The 22,831-nt window shown below is 32.8% G+C and overlaps 1 protein-coding gene across 1 annotated transcript; it reads right to left on the reverse strand.

The window, feature by feature from the left end:
- LOC109345411 (auxin-responsive protein IAA16-like) lies at positions 4,777 to 7,760 on the reverse strand. Its single transcript, XM_019584397.1, has 4 exons — positions 7,301 to 7,760; positions 5,378 to 5,782; positions 5,217 to 5,278; positions 4,777 to 5,134 (listed from the first exon to the last, which is right to left on the reverse strand). Exons 1-4 carry the CDS (start codon positions 7,579 to 7,581, stop codon positions 5,097 to 5,099), a joined length of 786 nt encoding a protein of 261 aa, XP_019439942.1. The 5' UTR covers positions 7,582 to 7,760; the 3' UTR covers positions 4,777 to 5,096.

The following is a 22,831-nucleotide window of genomic DNA, read 5'->3' on the forward strand; positions in this document are numbered from 1 at the left end:
TGTTCATACTATCCAACAGCAAAACCCCCCTTGTGTGTGTGAGTATAAGGTGTTTGAAGCTTTGCCTGAAAGATAATCCTTGGGAAACGACCTAGGAGTCACTTCCTAGTACTGCAGTTTTAATTGTTATATTATTTGTATCAGGTACGGTCTCAATCACTACCTCAGAGACTTCCATTGTAGTCTCCTCACCTCATCATCCCACATTGACCCGCCTAACATTACTCACCCATTACCTAATATTCTATATTACCATGCCTTATCACCATCTTACAAACTATACACCCTTTCCATTAGTGTAAACATTGAACCAAAAACCTATCCTCAAGCCATTTCATCCCCTGAATGGACTCATGCCATGCAGAATGAATTATAGGCCTTAGAGGACAATATCACTTGGACTATAGTTCCCCAACCCCCTGGGAAAAGGCCATAAGATCCAAATGGGTTTATAAACTAAAATTTAAGGCTGATGGCACCATTGATAGACATAAAGCTAGATTAGTTGCCAAGGGTTTTAACTAAACAAATGGGCTTGATTTCTTCGATACTTTTGCCCCTATGGTTAAACTAACCACAATCAGAATGCTCTTTGCCATTGCTTCTTTCCAACATTGGATCTTAGAACAACTAGATGTTAATAATGCATTTTTACATGGTGATTTACATGAGGAGGTATATATGACCTTACCTAAAGTGGTTACTTTTACTATACCTAACTCTGTATGCAAACTCAACAAATCCCTATATGGTTTAAAACAAGCAAGTCGGTAATGGTTTGCCAAATTATCTTATACTTTATTATCTTTAGGATATGTTCAATCCCATCATGACCATTCCTTGTTTACTAAACATGATATTCATGGCTTTATTTCTCTTGTTGTTTATGTGGATTATCTTATACTTGCTGACAATAATCCACGTGAAATTTCTTCTGTTAAACACTACTTACATTCTGTTTTTAAAATCAAAATTTTTGGTAAACTGAGATATTTTCTTGGTTTAGAAGTGGCTTATTCTAAGCATGGCATCACTATCAGCCAATGAAAATATACACTTGATATGTTATTTGACACATGTTTCTTGCACTCTAAATCGGCTAATACACCGATGACAAAATGCCTAAATCTCTGCCAAGATGATAGTGTTCCTTTCACTAATCCTATGCTATATAGACAACTGGTAGGTCGTCTTATTTACCTCATAAATACTCACCCTGATCTCACCTTCGCTATTCAGCAACTTAGCCAGTTTATGGCCACCCCTACCATCATTCATTACAAAGCTTTAACTCGAGTACTCATGTATCTTAAAGGTACCCCTGGCAAATGTTTATTCTACTCCTCTTCTTCTCCTCTTCATTTAAAAGGTTTCAGCGGCTCAGATTGGGCTAATTGTCCAGATACGAGGTGTTCAATTTCAGGTTTTTGTATGTTTTTAGGCATGTCCTTGGTTTCTTGGAAATCCAAGAAACAAAACACTATTTAACGTTCTTCTTCTGAGGCTGAATATAGAGCCCTTGCTTTTGCCTCTTGCGGAATCCAATGGCTTCATTATTTTTTCACTGCTTTTATGGTTTCCTTCAAACAACATGATGTGCTTTATTGCGATAGCCAATCTACTAGGCGCATCGTTGCTAACTCAGTTTTTCATGAACGTACTAAACACCTTGATATCGATTGCCATATTACTCGTGAATACTTGAAGAAAAACCTCTTTATTTTACTGCCTATTTCCTCTCAAGAACATGTTGCTGACTTATTTACAAAAGCTTTGGATTTAAAGCTTTTTGGCTATATGCTTTCCAAGCTGGGAATACAAAATATACACTCTCCAACTTGATAGGGGTATTACATGTTAAGAGTTTCATCAATGTATTGGGTTATTGGGCTATGCTTCTTATAAAGCCCATTTACTTTTATAGCTTTCTGTTTTGATTAGGTAGTTATGTTAGTTAGGTAGTTATGATAGTTAGTGTTTCCTATTCTATATAAGGTAGGTCTTCTTGGTTATTCAATCAATTAATTCATTCATATATCACAACAATCAATAAAGAATATATTCATCTTCTTCTTCTTTATGCCTTTGATATCCAATAAATAACTTGTCATCTAATTCTAACTAGAGAATATAAACCGCGACCAAAACATTACAGGTTTATGCCTTTCCACATGGGAGATGCTTGATAATTGCAGGGTGAGATATAAAAATCTGTGATGAATGTGTAAATTTCATATTAATAAAAGTTGATTTAAAATAATATTTATTTTGATATTGTTTTATATGATTTTTATTAAGTTTTTTAGTTCTTTAACAATTAAATTTGATATGATTAATTGAATAATTATGTAAAAAATATATTTGTATTTGTTTTTATTTATTTTATATATGATTTAACAAATGACTTATTAGATGAATTAATTATTTACTTCTTAGTATTCCATACAAGTTGACTCCAGATATTACAACCATGAGAGTGTGAGATGGAGAAATAAAGGAGGAAACATAGGACAAAGAGAAGAATGGGAACATGCATACCCAATAATAGTACCGGGGATATGGTAAAAAAGGAAAAAAGAAATAATAATAATAATAGTATATTAATAATGTGTAGATCTAGTGGTACATGTAAGGTTTTATTGGATTTCTAGATAGATTATATGGTCAATAGTTCGATTATTAGGATTGATACTTGTTGGGATGAGCAACCATACTCCGAAAAAAATTATTTCCTTAGTTATACAAATATGTAATAATAATATCGGGGTTATGTGAAATAAATTAGTGGAACCCTCAAAGAAAGGCCGTAACATGAAGCACATGTCTTGTTCCCATCTTATCACTTGTTCATGGATCTTAGGTATTTTCCTCTTATACCAACCATAGGCCAAGTTGTACATATAATGCTCTAAGGAATCTTGCATACCATTCAATACTCAATCACAATAAAAAATAACCAAGAGAAAAAAATATATGTATTGATAATGTAATTTTTTTACACTATCACTGTATTATCTATCATTTATTTTCAATCATTGTTGTCTATTAAATAAAAATAATACAAATGAATGGTGAATGATGCACTGATTATGTATCATTTTTTTACCATACATATATATATTACACTCAATAAATAAAGGGACGCATATACTTTATATAATTAAGGAGTCAGACTCCTCTCCAGTAACGAAGAGGAAAGTGCTGTACAAAATAAAACAAAAAACATGATAAAAAGACAAGGCATGATTGAATCTTCTTGATGAAACTGATAGATGAGAAAAGAGAATGAGATTGAAAGCTTAAAGAATTGATATTTCTCATTCATGAAAATGAATGAATTGAATTATAAGGAATAAGGGAATCGCCTTTTATATACTAACTAGTTAATCGATTAATTAAACTCTTAATTGATTAACGAAATCAATATTACAACTAACTTGTCAAACCAAAATCAACTAACAACTTTAACATCCCCTCAAGCTGGAATGTGTCAAGCATTTCAAGCTTGAAATGATTGTGTTGAACATCACACATACTCTAATACCTCCTCTTGCTAGTGAGCGAATATTCATCTCTTAGTCTAGAAATATGAACATGAAGCAATAGTGACGCTTAACCACCATCTGGCATAAACAATTTCATCCAACATTAACCATCTTTTTGACATAAAGCAAACCAATCATAATGGATGAGAGAACAAAATTAAATGAGATGAACCTTAATCTTGATCCTTATATGTTGCTTCAATGAGGAAAAATTACACACTAATGTTGTGTGTTTAATGAGAGAAATGGGTAAAAAAACTAGAGTAATAAAGAAAATAAATAATTGGGGTAGTTGATGAAGAATAAGAAGAAAAAGATGTAAAGTAACCAAGAATCTCAAGAACTCTGAAAGATCTCAAAGGAGAACTTGCATATTGCTTGATAATATTCATATACCAACATAATTGAATGGAACTTTTCTTACTCTTCTTTGCTTCTGAGTGTTGTTACTTGTTACAGAATTGAAAACAAGAAGATGGTAGAAAATTTTGAGAAGAAGATATGCACTAATATTTTATTACTTTGCAAGAAATGAAATGAACATGCCTCTTTGATTAGTAAACAACACAAAGGTCCATACAAAGTTGTTGACATGGATTTTCTTGGGAATCTTGAAATGGAAGAACACTTGTTATAGAACGGCACAATAATCAGGTGTCTCAACCAGGGACTCTAGATGACCAAAGAAAATGGTGATGAGATTGTTATAACTCTGGTGGACACTCTCCATTCCTACTCCTTGTAGTAAGCTGAGATGAAAGTTTTTCATAGAAGCATAAACACGAAAGCTAACAAAAGATTAATTATGCTCTGATACCATCTTAAAATGGTAGGAGACATGGTTGAATCTTCTTGATGAAATTAAACCGATAGATGAGAAAAGAGAATGAGAAAGAAAGCTTAAAGAATTGACATTTTTCATTCGTGAAAATGAATGAATTGAATTACAAGGAATAAGAGAATCACTTTTTATATACTAACTAGTTAATCAATTAATAAAACTCTTAATCGATTAATGAAAACAATATTACAACTAACAAACCGAAATCAACTAACAACTCTAACACTTGTAATGACACTTTTATCCTAAAACTGAGTGTAAAAAAATCATTGTCTCTCCCATAATGAAGAGGATCCCTACTCATAATTAAGTGGTTAAGTACAATTTTAATATTGAAGGGGAAAGAAACTAAACCAGTTTTTGTTAAAGGGTGGAAACAAACCAGCTATGTTAACTGGAAATGTTGACGTTATTATTAGGCAAATACACTGACAATAAACAAAGTCACAAATTATTTTCCCTTGGAAACAAAAACGAGGTCATGTAAACATCCTATATACTATTTCATGTCCTAAGAATTTTCCGACCATTTTCTGATTCCTATAATACACATAAGAAAATTACAAAAAGATAAGACAAACACGTAATAATGATAATAACATAATTAAAGTCTTATTCCTATATTAAACTCGACCTTGCTCGAGCTAATGCATCATTGTGATTCCAATAAAGAACAACCGAGCAATTGTTTCAGGAATGTGAGAACAACTTCAGGTTCTGTTCTTGCACTTTTCCACTGCCCTTGGTGCTGTAAATTAGAAAATAACAATATTAAGGTTTAAGATAAGATCTTTACATAATGATTTATCAAGATGGATATGATCACTAACCTAGCCCAATTGCCTCAGAACCTTTCATTATGCGCAGGCGCATGCATGATTGAACGAACATTCTGCAAAGTAACTTATAATTAGCAATCATAATTAAATTAGATTGTGATTAATTAAATAAAATTAAGGAAACTATTGAATTATGAAGAATGAACACTTACTCCCATGGTACATCACCCACTAGCATCCAATCACCATCCTTATCTTCATACGTGGGTACATAATCAGAATCATTTAAAAGGTCTATTAATTTATTCTCATTCATGAAGTCCTTCATGCCTTGGGACCCACATTTGCCAATTGTGAATGAGCTGAACATTTTAACCAGTGCATCTGACAACTCTTGGTAACTCTTATACAACTTCAAATCCACCTTGCGTAGATAAGGTGCACCATCCATGCTCACCTTCACAAAAGCACCTATAATATTATTGACACTATTATTCATGGTTATGGTGGCGGTGGTGGCGGCTTTCTTTTCAGCTTCATCATTGTTGTTCCTTTGAACATTATTCACTATGTTCTTTCTGTATGATCGAACTGGTGGCCAACCTATCACTTGTGCCCTGCATATTTAACATTAATTAATTACATAAATATAATTAAACTTGAACATTATTAATTATATGAATTTAGATTTCTTAACTAAGATTAAACTTTCAGTAGTGGTTGAAATTATTAGAGAGAAATGATGTGTTAGGTGACAGGACAGGGTCATGAGTATTCATTTGTCTTTTTGTAATGGTTGGATAGAGGAAAAAAGTAAGATTCCTTGTGTCTTGTCTTTTTCCTTTGTCTACCCGACAACCAACCATGTCATCTGCAAAAGCAATTCAACTTCATTGGCTTGTTTTGACAATTGCCACGGATTCCTATTCCACTATCACCCAATACTTTTTTCCTTGCTTAAAATCTGGACGACAATTTCCTATTCTCCTCTGAACCCGGGTGAATAATTAATTATCAAATTGCATACTCTTATGTTTTTACTTTTAAATTACTTTTTGGGCATACTTTCAAATTACTTAATCCGGTCAAAAAGAGTTTTTTTAACAAAAACAAAGACATGAATTATATTTTTCTGGTGTTTTTTTTTATCTTCCTTCTATTATTTTCATTTTTCTCTAAAACAAGCTAAGAGGACCTCTTTCTGAGGAAGATTTACCAAGTTACAGAGTTGTCAATCCAGAATGCTAACAAAATACATATTTGGATAAATAACATAATTAAATACTTATGTTTAATAAAAAAATCTTGTAAATAAGTTAAAAATAATGTATTTTTAAAAATTCTATAAATAAAAAATAGCATATAAAAAATCATAACTTATTTTCATAAGTTTTTCTGTTAAACACTAATAGACTCTAAAAAATTTCAAGCACCCTCTAAATCTTATATCATCACAAGGTAAGTGCGTACATGGAAGAGATTAGAACAGTTTTGAATCTAGTTATCTGTCGCCAATGTTTAAGTTTGATCTCAAGTCTCAACTTATAACAGTGATTATTTAAAAAAATTGATATTTCTTTAAAATAACAAGATCGTGTCCTTTTTAATTTGATTGTGGCTAATAAGTGAAAAAACAAGATTGTTTCTACGTGATATATAATATAAAATTGAATTCTATAAAGCACTAACAATGTTTAAATCACAACACATAGAAAGATTGTTATGTAATTTGTTGTAATTTCAAATGAAATAAACTCAAATTTCAAAATAGAATCACTTTTGAAAATTAAAACCAAACATAAAATAATTTATGATTTTACCTAAATAGTTTTATTACAAAAGCAATACTGGAGAATTACCTTTTTCCTATGCCTAAACAAACTAGCCCTTATCTAATATATGAATTTTGAAGAAAATGGAAATATATAAATGGTCCTCCTAAATTAAACTATGTTTTGATATATAACATCTTAAAATAACGCATAACTATATGCTTCTATCCTTATGAACAAAAAACTATATACATCTATTACCTAGATTATTGAACGTAACGGCTAAAGACAGATCGAATGAACGTTAGTTTAAGGAAAACATATGAGAGAAAGAACTTAATATATAGGAATTGAAGAACTGACTTGGAAGGTGGCTTTGCTGGGTCATTAGCACAAGGAACCGGATGAGAAGATTTAGCAGTAGTAGTAATATTCTCTTTCACCTTTTCCATAACCACATGGTTATTGGAAGAAGAAAGATTAAGCTTCAAATCCATAGTAGTATTCGTATCTGAGAAACCTCTTTTCCCACTAGTATTACAAGTGTTCTTCACTGCTGCTGATTCACCAGGCAACCCTAATCGTAACTCCGTTTCTTCAAAGTTTATCATCTTGTATTTCTCTCCCTCCACAACACTTGTCATATCAATTTCCCACACCAAGCTTAGTTACAGATTTAGCAGAACAAGATATCACAAATACCTTAACCTATTAATTTTATTTGGTGTTAATAATAAAAATATGTATGATACGGTTTTCCTTCTTGGTTTGAGACAAAGTTGAGGTTTTTTAAGAATTTGAGATGTGTGTAAAGAGGTTTGAGGATGGTTTTGGAGATAAATAGGTAGGATAGTGTTTGGAAAGTGGACGGTTAGGATGCTGCTATGTGTAGGGGTTTAAGAGGGTTAGATCAGCTGAGTGTCGGGAGTGACTTAATGGGTGATGCGAAAATAAAAATGATTGTTGTGTGGTGGAAAAAATATATTATCTTAGACTTATTTAATATATTATCTTGTGTTAATAAAAACATGATATATAAATTAATAAATTTAAATTATTATTATTATTGTTTTTGTTTGATTTTTATTAGTATGACATAATATATGAACAAAATATGAGATCAGATATGTATGATCTTGATGTCTCTTCCAATTGTTTTGATAGACATGATTATTTATTACTCATTTTCTAACTTTTATTCATCCTTTTTAATATTTACTTTTAATTTTGACATATTATGCTCTTAAAATTATTTAAATAGTAAATAAAAAAAGTAAATGTATTTTGGTTGGAAAATATTAAATTAGGAAATTTAAAAGATAAAAATATGTATACATTGATAGTGTAATAATTTTTTATTTTGCCAATGCATTATTTACCATTCATTTTCAATTATCATTAACTTTTCAGAAAAAATATTCCAAATAAAACATAGATAAAATAGTAATTGTTATAAATCTTTATAGTGTCAATGCATAAATATTAACTCAATTCAGAATTAAATTTTCCTTTCCCTTTCCAATTCTTCTTTATTTAGACTCTCAATCTAAAGAATTGAATTCAACAAATAAATCAGAATTGTCCCTTTGAGTCTGTCTATTTAATGTTTGGTGTACCAAACAAATGATGAAAAGAAATATATAAGGTTTTGCTAAAACTATGTTTGGCATTTGAGCTCTGTATACTTATCCAAACCACTGTTATGTGATTTTTGTTAAAACCTTTTCATTCTAATATCCATTATGAGGTGGAAATGATTCATTTATCACTTACGGTAGTTTTATATGTAAAATGAATACGTACAAATGTATTTGTACTAAGGAGTATATGTGAGGTTGACATTTTTATCCTCCCTATGATCCCTACTATAATGTATCATTTAAGAAAAAATGGTAACTTTTCACAACTTCTATCAATTATTTATTTATCTCCTCTTTATCCTTATTAAAAACTTTAACTTTATCTTTTTCTCGAATAAATCATTGACACATATCATCACATAATACGTACATCATAAATGCGCCCAACAATATTATTGGTTTCCAAAGACATGACGGGCTTCCTTTATACAGTGATATAAATTATTAGTGTAAATATTCATACAATATTATTATATTATTCCACTATTTATTTGTAATAATTTTTTATAAGTGTCAGTAATAAATAATTATGAATGATATATAATACGGTAACGTGTATAAAACATGCTTACATTTTTTCTCAACTTTAGTTTTTAACATTATTCATCTCATAAGTCATAAGACATGAGTTTAGTTTTGATTCAGTTTTTAGTTAAAAAATTATTTTTGCATAAATTTGTTGCTTTATTTTTAAAATCAGCTGCAATCAAATTCAATCGTTAATCTATCTAGCCAATAAAGAATGATCCCATGGCTCATTAACTCTCCAAAAGTCCTTTGGTAAAGGAGAAGTGTGTTATCTCAAATTTTATCTTTTATTAATAAAAATATATCACGAATATGATAATTCTTTTTGCTCAACAAAGGAAAGATAATATCATTAAGAATGCATAAAGGGGCTAACCCAACAACAATCAGACTAACCCAACAAACAATAAACATAACAATACATGAAAAATGATCCACACACTAATTGGAAAAAGTTATACACCTATTAACAATTGTAGAAGAAAACCACAACTAAAACCTAAGTTTAATCAACTCCATAGCTATCAATTTTTTCCTTCTAAAATCATATTACGTTATAGTATGATTTTGACTCGATTCCACTATCTAGTACTAGTTTACAATCACCATTCCAATCACAGTATCTCATAATACATAATATGATTGTTAACATGTGCGAAATAAATAAATAAAACACATAACTGATGCATGGCAGTTTTGTTGATACTTTCTATTTTTTATATTTATAATGATGGTCAAATGTTCTTCTTAATGCCAGGTTCACATGATTCGATAGCGATGATAACTTGAAGCCATGGTATAGTATGTTGTTAGGATGATGGTGCAATCAAATACTTGACACGCATGCATAGCCAACAAGAAAAGCACTCGGCCAGAAATTTACCCCAAAAACAAACAAAACACATTAACACTTGTATGTTGCTTGACCGAAAAATTACAGTCTTGATGTACCTTTTAAAAAAATTACAGTCTTGATGTACCTTTTAGAAAAATTATGGTCTTGGTGCACCTTTTAGAAAAATTATAAATTTGGTGTAAACTTTCTGGAATCGGCTATGGAAATGCCGATTTCATTTTTTTTCTGACTTCCCCAAAATCGGAAACATGGGGAGTTTTAGTTATTTATATTTTTTTTCTCTCTCCCCCTAAATCGGCAATGGTGGGTTTTATTTTTATAATTTTTTCCTCTCCCCCCTAAATCGGCAATGAGATGGGAATTTTTTATATTTTTTCTCTCCCCCTAAATCGACAATGGGAGAGTTTTATAATTAGTTTTAGTTTTTTCCAGTCCTAACCCTAACAACACAAACACAATAATAAAATATTTTTTCCAACACTAATATTATTCAAAAAATAAAATATTAAACTATTACAATTTTAATTGGTTAAATCCTAGAAAACTTTAATGACGTTTGTGTGATGAAGTGTCACATTGAGGTGGTTTTCTTCTTCTTGACGGTTGAACTCTTAATTGTTGTTCATTCTGCTACGAGATTCTCCCTCTACCACGTGTCGCCAACTGTGACTCCTCATCATCTGAATCATCTTCATCTTTATCAACATCCTCAACCACAACTTCGTCATCAGTATGTTGTATACCAAAAATATTTGTAGACGTCATAGTAGGACGATAATATTATTGAGAATCGTATACCGACAATGATGTACTTAAAGTAGTAGCAAACTTTGATGGCAGTGGGATTTGAGAATTTGATGACAAATAATTGTATGAATAATTATAATTTGTGAACCCATACGGTTGTTGTTGTTGAGGAGTAATTGATGAAGTATCTCCTTGAGAATGACTATCCGCTGGAGTTCGTTGCGGAGAGTCAGTTTATGATATATGATAATGATGAGCAGGAGGAGCTTCATCAATGTGGGTAGAGTATGCATTGTGATATAGCTTAGCCAATGCTCCTATCATTTCACGGCCAGATGAGAAGACATCATATAAAGATTGTGTGAGATTTATAAGTGAAGTTGGATGACGACCCCGATCACAAATTCTTTTTGCAAATGTGTACTGAAAAATTAAAATAAAATTAGAAGTAAATAATATAATTAAAGAGAAAGTTTAATTTATAAAAAAAAGTTACCATTCCATCAGAGTGTGCTCCATCTCTAGATATATATTTTCTAGTCCTTTTTTAAGTACCACTGCATGTACTCAGAATAGTGGTTCAAAGGTAGGGTATTTGCAGGTAAATCATCGACCACATAGTTATCCCAATTATTTCATATTCAAATCCAGCGACGATGCTTATGTGGCCAATCCCAATCATTTTTGTCATGTAAGTCAACTTTATGAAGTTTTTCACAATTCACTAGATCTTGTGAAATTGGTTGACCAAAACCAAATTGTCTAATAACCCAATCAGTAGGGTGCCATTCCACAATTGCGAAACAAATTAGTGGCACACGTGATAAGCTTCTCTCCGAGATGTTTGGCAGGAAAGGCAGTTGGTAATATGACACCCACCGAAACTAGTAAAAATGTTACTGTGAACACCCATTTTTTGTCTGGCTCATAATATTTTTTTCAAAAAATGACAAATAAATAGTATTAATATTTTTGGATATTTTCTATCGAATAATGACATTTTTAGGTATCCCAAAGTACCCATATCACCCTTCAGTCGCAAACCACCCACTCTCTCCTCTTGGAAACCATCTATATTCAACCACCTATAACCCCACAACAACAAAAATCTTCATCACCCACTTCAATATTTTTAGTAACTACCCACTTCGTACATGGTTATAGAAGTGATGAGGAGTTTCCTATTCCCACTATCATCACACCACTACCTCACGAAAACAATGATGAAATATTCACAACAACAAAAAATGGTTCTTTTAAGCCTCAAAAGTGGTACATTCCGGTCACATACCATTTCTAAACTCTATAGTATATAATCTATAGTTGATCCTAAAGGGGGAGAAGAAATGAAAAATAAATAAAATGTCCTCCTCTTGCTTCTTCTAACTTCACACTTTCAAATCAAATCTCATTCACCCATTCATCCACCTTGCTCACCACATTCTCCATTTTTCATTCACCACAATCCTATAAGACCATTAAACAACAAAACAAAACAAAAAGACACCTTCTCTTCTAACCCATGCATCTTACTCTCTTCTGGCTTCACCCTTCTTATGTGCCACACGACCCACACAAGAAAAACACATGTTCTAAATTTTGATACCTCACCATAAACCACACTGAAGACAAGTACAAGTCATGTCCACCACTATCATGGTTTCCTTTTCTCCTCCAACTCATATATTAACATCACACTCAAAACCCTATCATCATACTATTCATAAATTTCTCTTTCTACACTCTCACCTAATTCCCTCTTCTTCACTTGTATTCAATTCCAATTCATTTTGTCTCTAAACCACCACCATCTCTCTTCAGGTACCCAAGTTTTGTGCATCACCGATTTCGTCCTCTATGCGAATTGATGTCACTGGTTTGGCTGTCCCGGCTGTTGGACTTCAAAGCAACTACCATAAGCGACACAACTTCCATTTTCCTACGCCAGTCCAGCTGCAGGGGCTGAGTTGCTTGTCACCAGCACACCCAATCGAGACTAACTAGTTGCATGGTGCTGCACCAAAGGTCTACATTCCATTTCCATGGTTTCTTTCTTTTCTTCGGTTTTCCATTGATACTACTGTATGACATTCTTTAACTTATGCATATAATTATGAACTATGTATATGATATATTGAGGTGTTGTGTTCTTCTAAAAAATATATAAATATATAGGTTTTGAGAAATTTTGATAAAAATGCATTGTATCATACATTATTATACTAATCTATTCTCTTTATTCTCAATATCTGCTTCGAGCCAATGACTTATAATTTGAAAGCAAACTTTACAAATCAACAAGTCACTTGGGAGCATGCATTATAATAATCGGGAGCACATCTTCTGTAGCATACAAAGTGTGTCATTCCATGTGTCACTGCTTGTGATTGGTTGAAAATATATTTAAATTAAAATTTTAATAGTTAATTATTTTTCTGACCAATCACAAGCAGTGACAATAGAGTGTCACACTATTTTGGATAGCAGATGTCCATTCATAATAATCTATTCAATCTCAAACAAAGTTAATGTGCATGTGTCCATTAATATGGAATTTTACTCTAGTATACTTTTTAATAGGCAAACTAATTTGTTTAGTAAATAAGTTATCTAAAATATATAAAAAAATTTAATCATTTTTGGGAATTCAATAACGAGGGTACAACTCATATCGCATCTTTCTCCTCGCTTCGAGTCGAGAACCGGTCGCGGTCACTTGCACTGCTTCTATTATCTATCGAAGTGGGAATTAGGGGTGGCAATGTGGGCTGGCCCACCCCAGCCCGCCATTGGCCAGCCAAAATAAGGGCTGGCCCAGCCCGACCCGTATTATTAAAAGGGCTAAAAATGCCAGCCCGACCCATATTTTGCAGGGCTGGCAGGCTGACGGGCTGGCCCGTTTTCCCTCCAAAATTTACATAATTAAAACTTTTAGAAAAAAAATAATCAACAAACTTGATAGATGTCTTTTAAAACAAAAAATCACAAACATGAGTCTATTACAATAACAACATAACATCTTAGCTTAAAACTTGTAAATTCTAAAGAAGAAACCAGTTGTCACTCCCCTCGCACAGCACAGTGTCACACACTTTAGTTTTTTTATTTTTTAACAATGGCCCGTCGGGCCAGCCCGGCCCGTCTTGGCCCGTCTAAAAAACGGGCTACTAAAACGGGCTGAATATGGGTTTTTGGGCTAAAATCCTCAGCCCGACCCGCTAAAAATAGCCATCCGAACGGGCTGACCCATCGGGCCAAGCCCATATTGCCACCCCTAGTGGGAATAGAGTAAGCAATCAATGTTGACTCTTCATCTATTAATTCCACTTCAATTAAACTCAAACACATTTATAAGCTTTCTTTTAAATAACTATACTTAAATTTTAATTATTTTGGGAATCAATAGAAAGGTTACAACTCGTATTGCAACTTTCTACTCGTTCCGAGTCGAGAGTCGATCGCGATCACTTGTACTGCTTCTGCTATCTATCAAAGTGGAAAGAGGGTAAGCAATCAATGTTGACTCTTTGTTTATTAATTCCATTTCGATTAAATTCAAACAATTTCTAATTTTAAATTAAACCAAGTTACCAATTTTTAAAACTAGAACTACGTAGTCTTGATTTCCCTATTGCACTTAGGGATACGTAGGAGCGAGATAAACTCTTGTCAGACACAAAAATAACAAATAAATATTTCATTTAAACAATTTAATTTAAATAAATCCAGGGTATTTAGTTCATGCAATTAGTTAGGGTATCGTTTAGTTACGGGCGGACGTTGTGCTAATACCTTCCTCGATCTGTAATCGACTCTCGAACACAAACTTTGATATAAAAGACCATTTTATCCTAATTTGGGCTTAAATTGAGTTTTCCACGTTTTAACCGCAAAAGACGTGGTAGCAACTCCCAAAGAGGTCATGTAGCCGAAAATCGGGGTGCAATATTACTAAAAAAGTTAATATAAAAAATATTAAAACATAAATTTACAAACAAAATGAAAGTTTAACTTATTATTTCTACATAAAAATATACAAACATAAATAATATACATTTCTACATAAAATACATAAATATAAATATACTTGATCAACGAGTATACGATCAAACATTGCACGTATTAACAACATGTCTAGGGATGTTGGTAGTGATTAAATATTGTGACCACCTATTATTAATCTTTGGTAGTTAGTAAAAAATTTTGAATCACTTTTCTTAATTAAAAATTTACATATAATGATAAAATTAATATATACATTTTCACTAATGGAAAAAAAGGTGTTGGGTCGCGCAGTCTTAGTGGAAGATTTTAAATGCGATTACATGCCCATGATTGAAGGAGTAGTAGACATCCTCCAATCTCTTTTTGATCAGTAATTATTGTTGCACGACATAGTCCTCGATAAAAATAAGCTAATACGGTTGAGCCCCAACTATATTCGAATGTCTTCGTAAAGTCCTCAAGCAAGGGGAGATACATAAGGTGGACTCTGTTACCTCATGTATCCGGCATGAGAAATCCCCCGATCATTCTCAGAATAAATGCTCTAGCGTGTTGTTCAATAACAACTTCATTAGCATTCATAAGGAGATCACGAAATGTCTTCTCAAGCCAAGTGAGTTTCACCCTCTGCCTCATTAATTTGTTACCTACTGGAACAACACCCAACAACTGGATGCAAAGTGCTTCCCAATCCGTACTTGTCACTCCAGTAACAACTTCTCCTTCTATCGGAATGTCAAGTTGGTAAGCCACATCCTCAAGAGTGATGGTAGCCTCTCCACATGGAAAGTGGAAAGTATGTGTTTCCAGCCTCCATCAACGCATTGAAACAATTTAAATCTATGGTCATTCAATAAGGGAATCTCTGCACCACACTCTTCATGCATTGTCACTCACTATTTTCACTCATTATTAACTGCATGCATTGTCAATCAATCTTTGTTTGTATTCATTATTTATTCAATGAGGGAATCTCTGCATTTGTTTGCATTCACTTTTGTTTTCCATTTGTTTGCATTCTCTATTTTCACTCACTATTTTCTGCATGCATTGTCACTCACTATGACCACACTTTTTGTTTGTTTTCATTCATTCACTCTTTGACCACATATATATTGTAATGCATAATTATAATGCATTCAAGTTAATACATAGCTATAGTTATAATGCATTCAAGTTAATACATAGTTATAGTTATAATGCATTTGAGTATCTTCACTACACACAATTGAGAGAATATGTTATAGATCAATAAAATTACATTGTAAAAGTAAGGATTAAAATATAAATTCCTCTTAGGAATGTTGCCTAGAACTCTCCCCCAGTTCTCTAGATCGCGATGGACATGTCTTCCTGTTATGTCCTTCGGTTCTACACCATCCACATTTTTTAAGTTGTTCACCTTCAACTTCATCCATCTCATTGTGAATGTGTGTAGTCTTTGGTCTTCCACTTCTTTTCTTATGCATAACAGGATTGGGAATGAATGTTGGACCTGAATGAGGAGACCAATATTCTTCATTACCAATTGGTTGAAACTCATATCCATAGACCTTTTGAATATTATCTAGTCGATAAATTGGTGAGATAAATTGACTGCAGTCTAAATTCAAAGAAGCGCATGTTGCGATAGCATGAGAGCATGTCAATCTTAATGATTGAAATTCTCCACAGTCATACCAATTGTCGGCAAGTTTCACTGTATACAGCCTTACTTGTCGACCACCAGATCTAGATACAACCTCAACTTCAGAGACTACAGTATCTCGTGAAAAATTACGAGCCAGTTGACATGTAGACTTACGTTGGTTTTCTTTAATCACCTTTGTTAAGTCTTCGCAATATACATGTCCTGTCATAATCATGTTAGAGGTTTCATTTCGATGTTCATTGAACCATTCATTAAGCATGTAGTATGTTGCTCTAATAATGATAGTGATAGGGAGAGCTCTAGATCCTTTCAGAACACAATTTATGCATTTTGCACGATTAGTAGTCATGTGGTCATATCGTCTCCCTTCATCATATGCCTCACTCCATTTCTCTTTTGGAATATGGTCCAACCATGCTCCAGCCCTCAGATGTTTTTGACGCAACAAATTCAACGTTCGCTCGAACCGTGGTCGCATCAACTTATAACCTACAAAATCAATACAAACCTATTAATATCCATAATATAATAGTATTTCTAAAATTATAAAATATAAATAGCACACCATTTCTACGACTTTGTCTTTTAGATCAGAATCTCAGAATTCTTTATTGAAATTACTAGCAAGATGACGAATAAAATAAACTGATTCTACACTAGACCATCCTACCAGCTCACTTCGGAGTGCAACTAATAAACATGTCCCCCTATCTGATATGATACACATGTTTGGTTGAGGGGTAACATAAGTCTTAAGATTGTAAAAGAACTACTCTCAAGCTTTTCTCGTCTCTCCTTCAACAATGGCAAAGGCAACTAGAAATACACGTCTGTTTCCATCTTGTGAACTTGCTATTAGCAACGTTCTAATATATTTCCCAGTCAAATATGTCTCATCCACTTGTAAGATTGGTTTACAATATGCAAACTCTTCAACACATGGTTTGAAAGCCCAAAATATTCTATCTAGAATGATTCGACTTGGATCTTCCATGTCATATACAATTTGGTGACATGCTTCATATTTTACAATTGTGTTGGGACAAAAATATTGTAGAGCATTAATCCAACGTGGTAAATCATTGTATGACCCTTCCCAATCACCATAAATTTTGGCCAAGGCTATTTGTTTTATAGTCCATGCCTTTCTATACGTGACTGTAGAACCAAAGTGACTAACAACCTCCTTCACCAATGCCTTAACTGGTATACTCGGATCTGCAAATACCAAATTAACAACAAAGTCTGAAATAAATGACGAATTTAATTTACTATGATCTTGGGAAACTATCATAGATGCACAAGTGTGTGTTCTACTAATTTTCCTAATCTCTCAATAATCGCGCTTAACGTTATAAGAAGCGCGAATTCACAACTGACATCCTGCACCAAAATGTTTACATTTGGCAACATATCTATCCGGTCTAGACTCTACAACAACATAGTCGAACGAATTTTTGATATGAAATTCTATATTGCATTTATTGTGGTTCCTTTATATTCAAATTGCATACCAATAAACAAATCATTATCAATAATATCCGTTAAACAAGTGGTATGTCCAAAATCACGACCAGCTTCAGAATTTGTGTTCAATAAAAATGATGATGGAGTAGTATATGTCATACTATGAGATGAACCATCATCAAACTGAATCTCCTCCTCATCACTACACATTTCAATCTCTTCTTCATCGCTAAACTCGCTAACAATATCTCTCATAATGAACATCTACATTTAATAATTAATAATATTAAAACATATAAACTTATAATAATGAAATAAAATGTAGTAATTGAATGATATACTAACCTCTACAATTGGTGACTAAAATCTCACTTCAAAGAAATTTTACTATGTTAGAGAATGGAGAAATGTTTGTGTAAAAATAATATAGTTAGGGGTATATATAGGGTTAGGGCTCACGGGTTTAAGAGTTCATTAGAAAAAAAAATAAAACCCCCATTGCCGATTTAGGGGGAGAGAAAAAAAATATAAAAAACTCCCCCATTGCCGATTTAGGGGGGAGAGAAAACAAAATTATAAATATAAACCCCTCCTTGCCGATTTAGGGGAGAGAGAAAAATAAATATAAATACTAAAACTCTCATTGTTGCCGATTTTGGGGGGAGTCAGAAAAAAATTAAAATCGACATTTTCATAGCCGATTCTAGGAAATTTAAACCATATTTATAATTTTTCGATTAAGGTGCATCATACAAATGAATTTGCCCACGTTAAATGCTAGAATGGCAGTGACACTGTCCAAACAGCATTTAATGCAGTAAAGTCAGAGGACACAATGGTCAATGCCAACCGATCCACACTCATTCACAAACTGACACCCCCTCGTGTGGGTCTGGCCCAATTTCATAGGCCCTCAAACCTTTTGTCTCATAATGTGTCATTATATATACTATAACTATGATTGATTTAAGAAAATACATTTAAGTTATAAATTTAATTATTAATTGTTTTTTAACCAATCAAAATTTATTGCACATAGAGTAACACATATTATAAAACAAAAGATATGTTAATTTGGCATGACTCCCATGTCTTCACTGTAAAATGTGATATCCTTGCATCCTCTTTTTTTCAAAATTATAGTATATCACTGCAATTCTTATCATGTATTCCTTAGAAACATCCTTAAAACATTCAATAGCTTTCTTAACATAAAAGCTCGAGAGAATCATAAGTAATTTGGAAGTTGTCAACGTCAGGTGAACGAAACACAGTTAGGTTATCATGTATTCCTTAACAAACATCCTTAAAACATTCATTTTCTCTCTGTTTAATTTACATGAGTATTATATAATCTTAAATATAAAAAATTGTTTCCTATGGTAACATTAAAAAAATAGTTAGATTAATATATGCAATAGTTATGTAATAGCGGCATGTATCAACAGGCAACTGATAAGAATGCAATCCTTATAATAATTTTTTTGAAAGGGTAGATATGAATTCACTAATCAATAAAACTAACATTTTTATGAGAGGGGTAACATCACGAGGCTTGTCCTCAATCCAGTAGTTCCAAAACAATTAGAAATAAATCAGGTCCCTATAATTAGACAAAGCTTATAAAGTCATTCTCGTGACCAAATAATACATTACATACATTTCAAAAGTGTTGCTTATTGATAGAAATAGGTAATTAGGTATACCATTGTCAAAAAGAGGTCTACAAAATTGTTGCATGTTGTCTTTGACATTTCTAACACAAAGCACTTTGCATTGAAGAAAGTAAAGTTTCCCTTAAGTCAGTAGAAATAAATGTACTTTAAATGTTGTATATAAAACGATGTTACCCTACTGTAAGAGTGTAAGACCAATTTTATACTGAAATGGCCATTGAGCTTTTATAAAATTAATTATACCTAAATCAGACTAATATAAACTTGACAAATCTTATATTAGATTAGTGAATTAAAAACTAAAATGACTACCTGTAGAGAAAGGAATTGCAGACTGTAGCAAAGAATCATGAATAAGGATCCACCGATTACAATCCACATGATTTATGGACCTTTGGAGTGAATTAAGTTTAGTAAATGGGTTTGCTAGATTGAACATGAACATCTCTTAGTTAATGGGTTTGACTACAATTTTAGTTTGTATACCCACAAAACCTTCTACAAACCCTACAGAAGGCAATTTATATATTTTTTAGTATGAAACTATATGGAACTTTTTTTTTAAATAAAAACGTAAATTTTCGTATTCTTTTTTTTTCTAATTAATTAAATTTGTGGATGTGTACCACTTCATTTACTATTTCATTCTCATTGACTAGTATATATAAAGTAAATATATATTAAATTTGTGTTTTACTTTAAGGAGTATATGATGCTCCCTCTTTATTCCTGCTTCCCCAAACACTCTAACTCAATCTCAAACACATATTTCTAACCCCATAATCCCAAATTTCACCACTATCTCAATCCCCATAATTCCATTACTTTTTTCTCCTCAGTAATGTTTCACTTCCAACTGACCAATGTGGGAAGTGAAAAAAAAAACATTTCCCAAGTTCCCACGTTAATTAGTTGAAATTGGACAATGTTGGTTGGAACATATATTTCTTTTTAAAAAATAAAACACTAGAACAATGAAATCTCTAAATGTGTGAGAACGTTTCTACTTCAATGAAAAAACATATGCATGAAGAACCAAAAGAGGTTCGAACAATTTTTTCTGAAGATGGCTATATCATCGATTGTCAAAATCTTCTAATGAGTAATATGTACATTTTTTTGGAAAAAAGAAAGAAAGAAAGATTTTAATCGATTAAGGCAATATGTAATCAATTATCGGGGAATGAGAGGAGATAGTTGGAATTGAATAATTCTTCATGCTATTTTTCATTTCAGGCACAATGCCCTTTATAATAGAAACAACTGTCGGTTTAATAGATTATTCAACCTATTAATCGATTAATAAAACAACTATTAATCGATTAACGAAACTAGCAACATGAATTATACTATTCTCAACACTCTTCCTTAATTCATACTAGCTAGATTAATGACTCCAATCTTGTGTCTGAGTTCTTCAAATCTTCATTTCTTCAATGGTTTGGTAAACACATCTGCCATGAGCCACTAGATTCAGTTTGGATACTTGACCTCTAATGTAGTGAAATCTAGTCTCTATGTGTTTGCTTCTTCCATGAGCCACTAGATTCATTGTCAGGTTAATGGCAGATTTTTGTCCACCATCATTTGCACTCCTACTTCAGTTTTCAGTTTTAGTTCTTATAACAAGGCATCTAGCCAAACAGCTTGACAAGCACTCATGCTAGCTTCAATGTACTCAGCTTCACATGAGGTTAAAGCAACTACATCCTACTTCTTGGGGCACCAACTCACAAGAGCATTACCTAAGCGAAATAAGTAGTCAATTGTGCTCTTCCTATCAGATTTGTCACCACACCAATCTGCATCAGAGTAGCCAATCAACCTGTTGTTGCTTCTGTCTGACCTTGCAGGATACAAAACCCATAACCAATGGTTCCTTTTACGTACCTCAACAATCTCTTCATTGCGCCTAAGTGACTTTGTTTAGGAGACTCCATGAACCTGCTTACTAATCCAACTCCATATGTGATGTCAAGCCTTGAGTTGAACACATACCTCAATGAGCCTATCATTTGTCTAAATAATGTTTTATCCACTTCTTGGTATGTTTCTCTTTGGCATTGCACAGTTCTAGCTTCAGCAGGGATTGCTACTGGATTGTAGTTCATTATTTGAAACCTCTGCAATATATTAGTAGTGTACTTCCTTTGGTGCATGAAAACTCCAGCTTCAGTTCTCTTGAATTCAATGCCTAAGAAGTATGAAAGTTCTCCTAGATCAGTCATTTAAAATCAGCTTGCATCTCTTGTTTGAATGCTAGGATATTGTTGAAGTCTCCACCTGTTATGAGGAGATCATCAGCATATAGGCACCGAATTAGAAGGTCAGTTGTGTGTATTCCTTTTACATACACACCATTCTCAATAGTACATTTTGTAAAGCCAAGCTGCAACAAGAAAGCATCTATCCTTCTGTTCCAAGCTCTTGGAGCTTACTTAAGCCCATAGAGAGCTTTGTGCAACTTGAATACCATTTCCTTTTTGCCTTCTTCTATAAAATCGGGTGGTTGAGTCACATAAACTTTCTTGTCAAGAGATCTATTTAGGAATGCAGACTTCATATCCATTTGATGGATATCCAAACAATGATGGCTATCTAGAGCAATCACCAACCTTACTGATTCAATCCTAGATACTGTGCAGAAACTTCATCATAATCAAACCTTTGTTTTTGTAAGAATCCCTTTGCAACCAATCTAGCTTTGTACTTGGACACTTCTCCATTTGGATCGAGTTTAGTCTTAAACACCCATCTGACTACTATTGTCTTCTTATCACTTGGCAAAGTTGTTAAAGTCCAAGATTTATTTCTTTCAATGGACATTAACTCATCTTCCATTGCTTTGATCCAATGAGATTGATCAAGTTCCTCCTTCAAGCTAAGTGGTTCCATTTCTGCTAGCAAGGCCATGTGAACAAAATCCCCTTATGCTATGATTATGGAATATGAAAACACTTCATAGTCTCTTCATCTGGATGATGGTTGTCTCATCCTTTGAGATGTTGATAGTGTACTTGGAGTTTGAGTACTAATTGTATCATTTTCACCAGTGTCATGCATTCTAACTTCATTTTTAACAGTTTGCAGCCTGGTTTCATCATGAAGTAGTAGCCCAGTTTTAACCCATGAGTCCTTGTCAACTTGATTCCATTTCCAGCATTGGCTCTCATCAAACCTTAGATTTCTACAAATCATAAAATTCCAAGTTAGAGGATCATAGACTCAATATGCACCAGTGCTATGGTAGCCAAAAAATATCAGGAACATGGTCAAACCAGATTGAGCCAAAGACCTTAGGTGACTTAAATTTGGTCTAGTACC

The sequence above is a fragment of the Lupinus angustifolius genome, chromosome LG04 (genome assembly GCF_001865875.1).
Source record: "Lupinus angustifolius cultivar Tanjil chromosome LG04, LupAngTanjil_v1.0, whole genome shotgun sequence".
Classification (NCBI taxonomy): domain Eukaryota; kingdom Viridiplantae; phylum Streptophyta; class Magnoliopsida; order Fabales; family Fabaceae; genus Lupinus; species Lupinus angustifolius.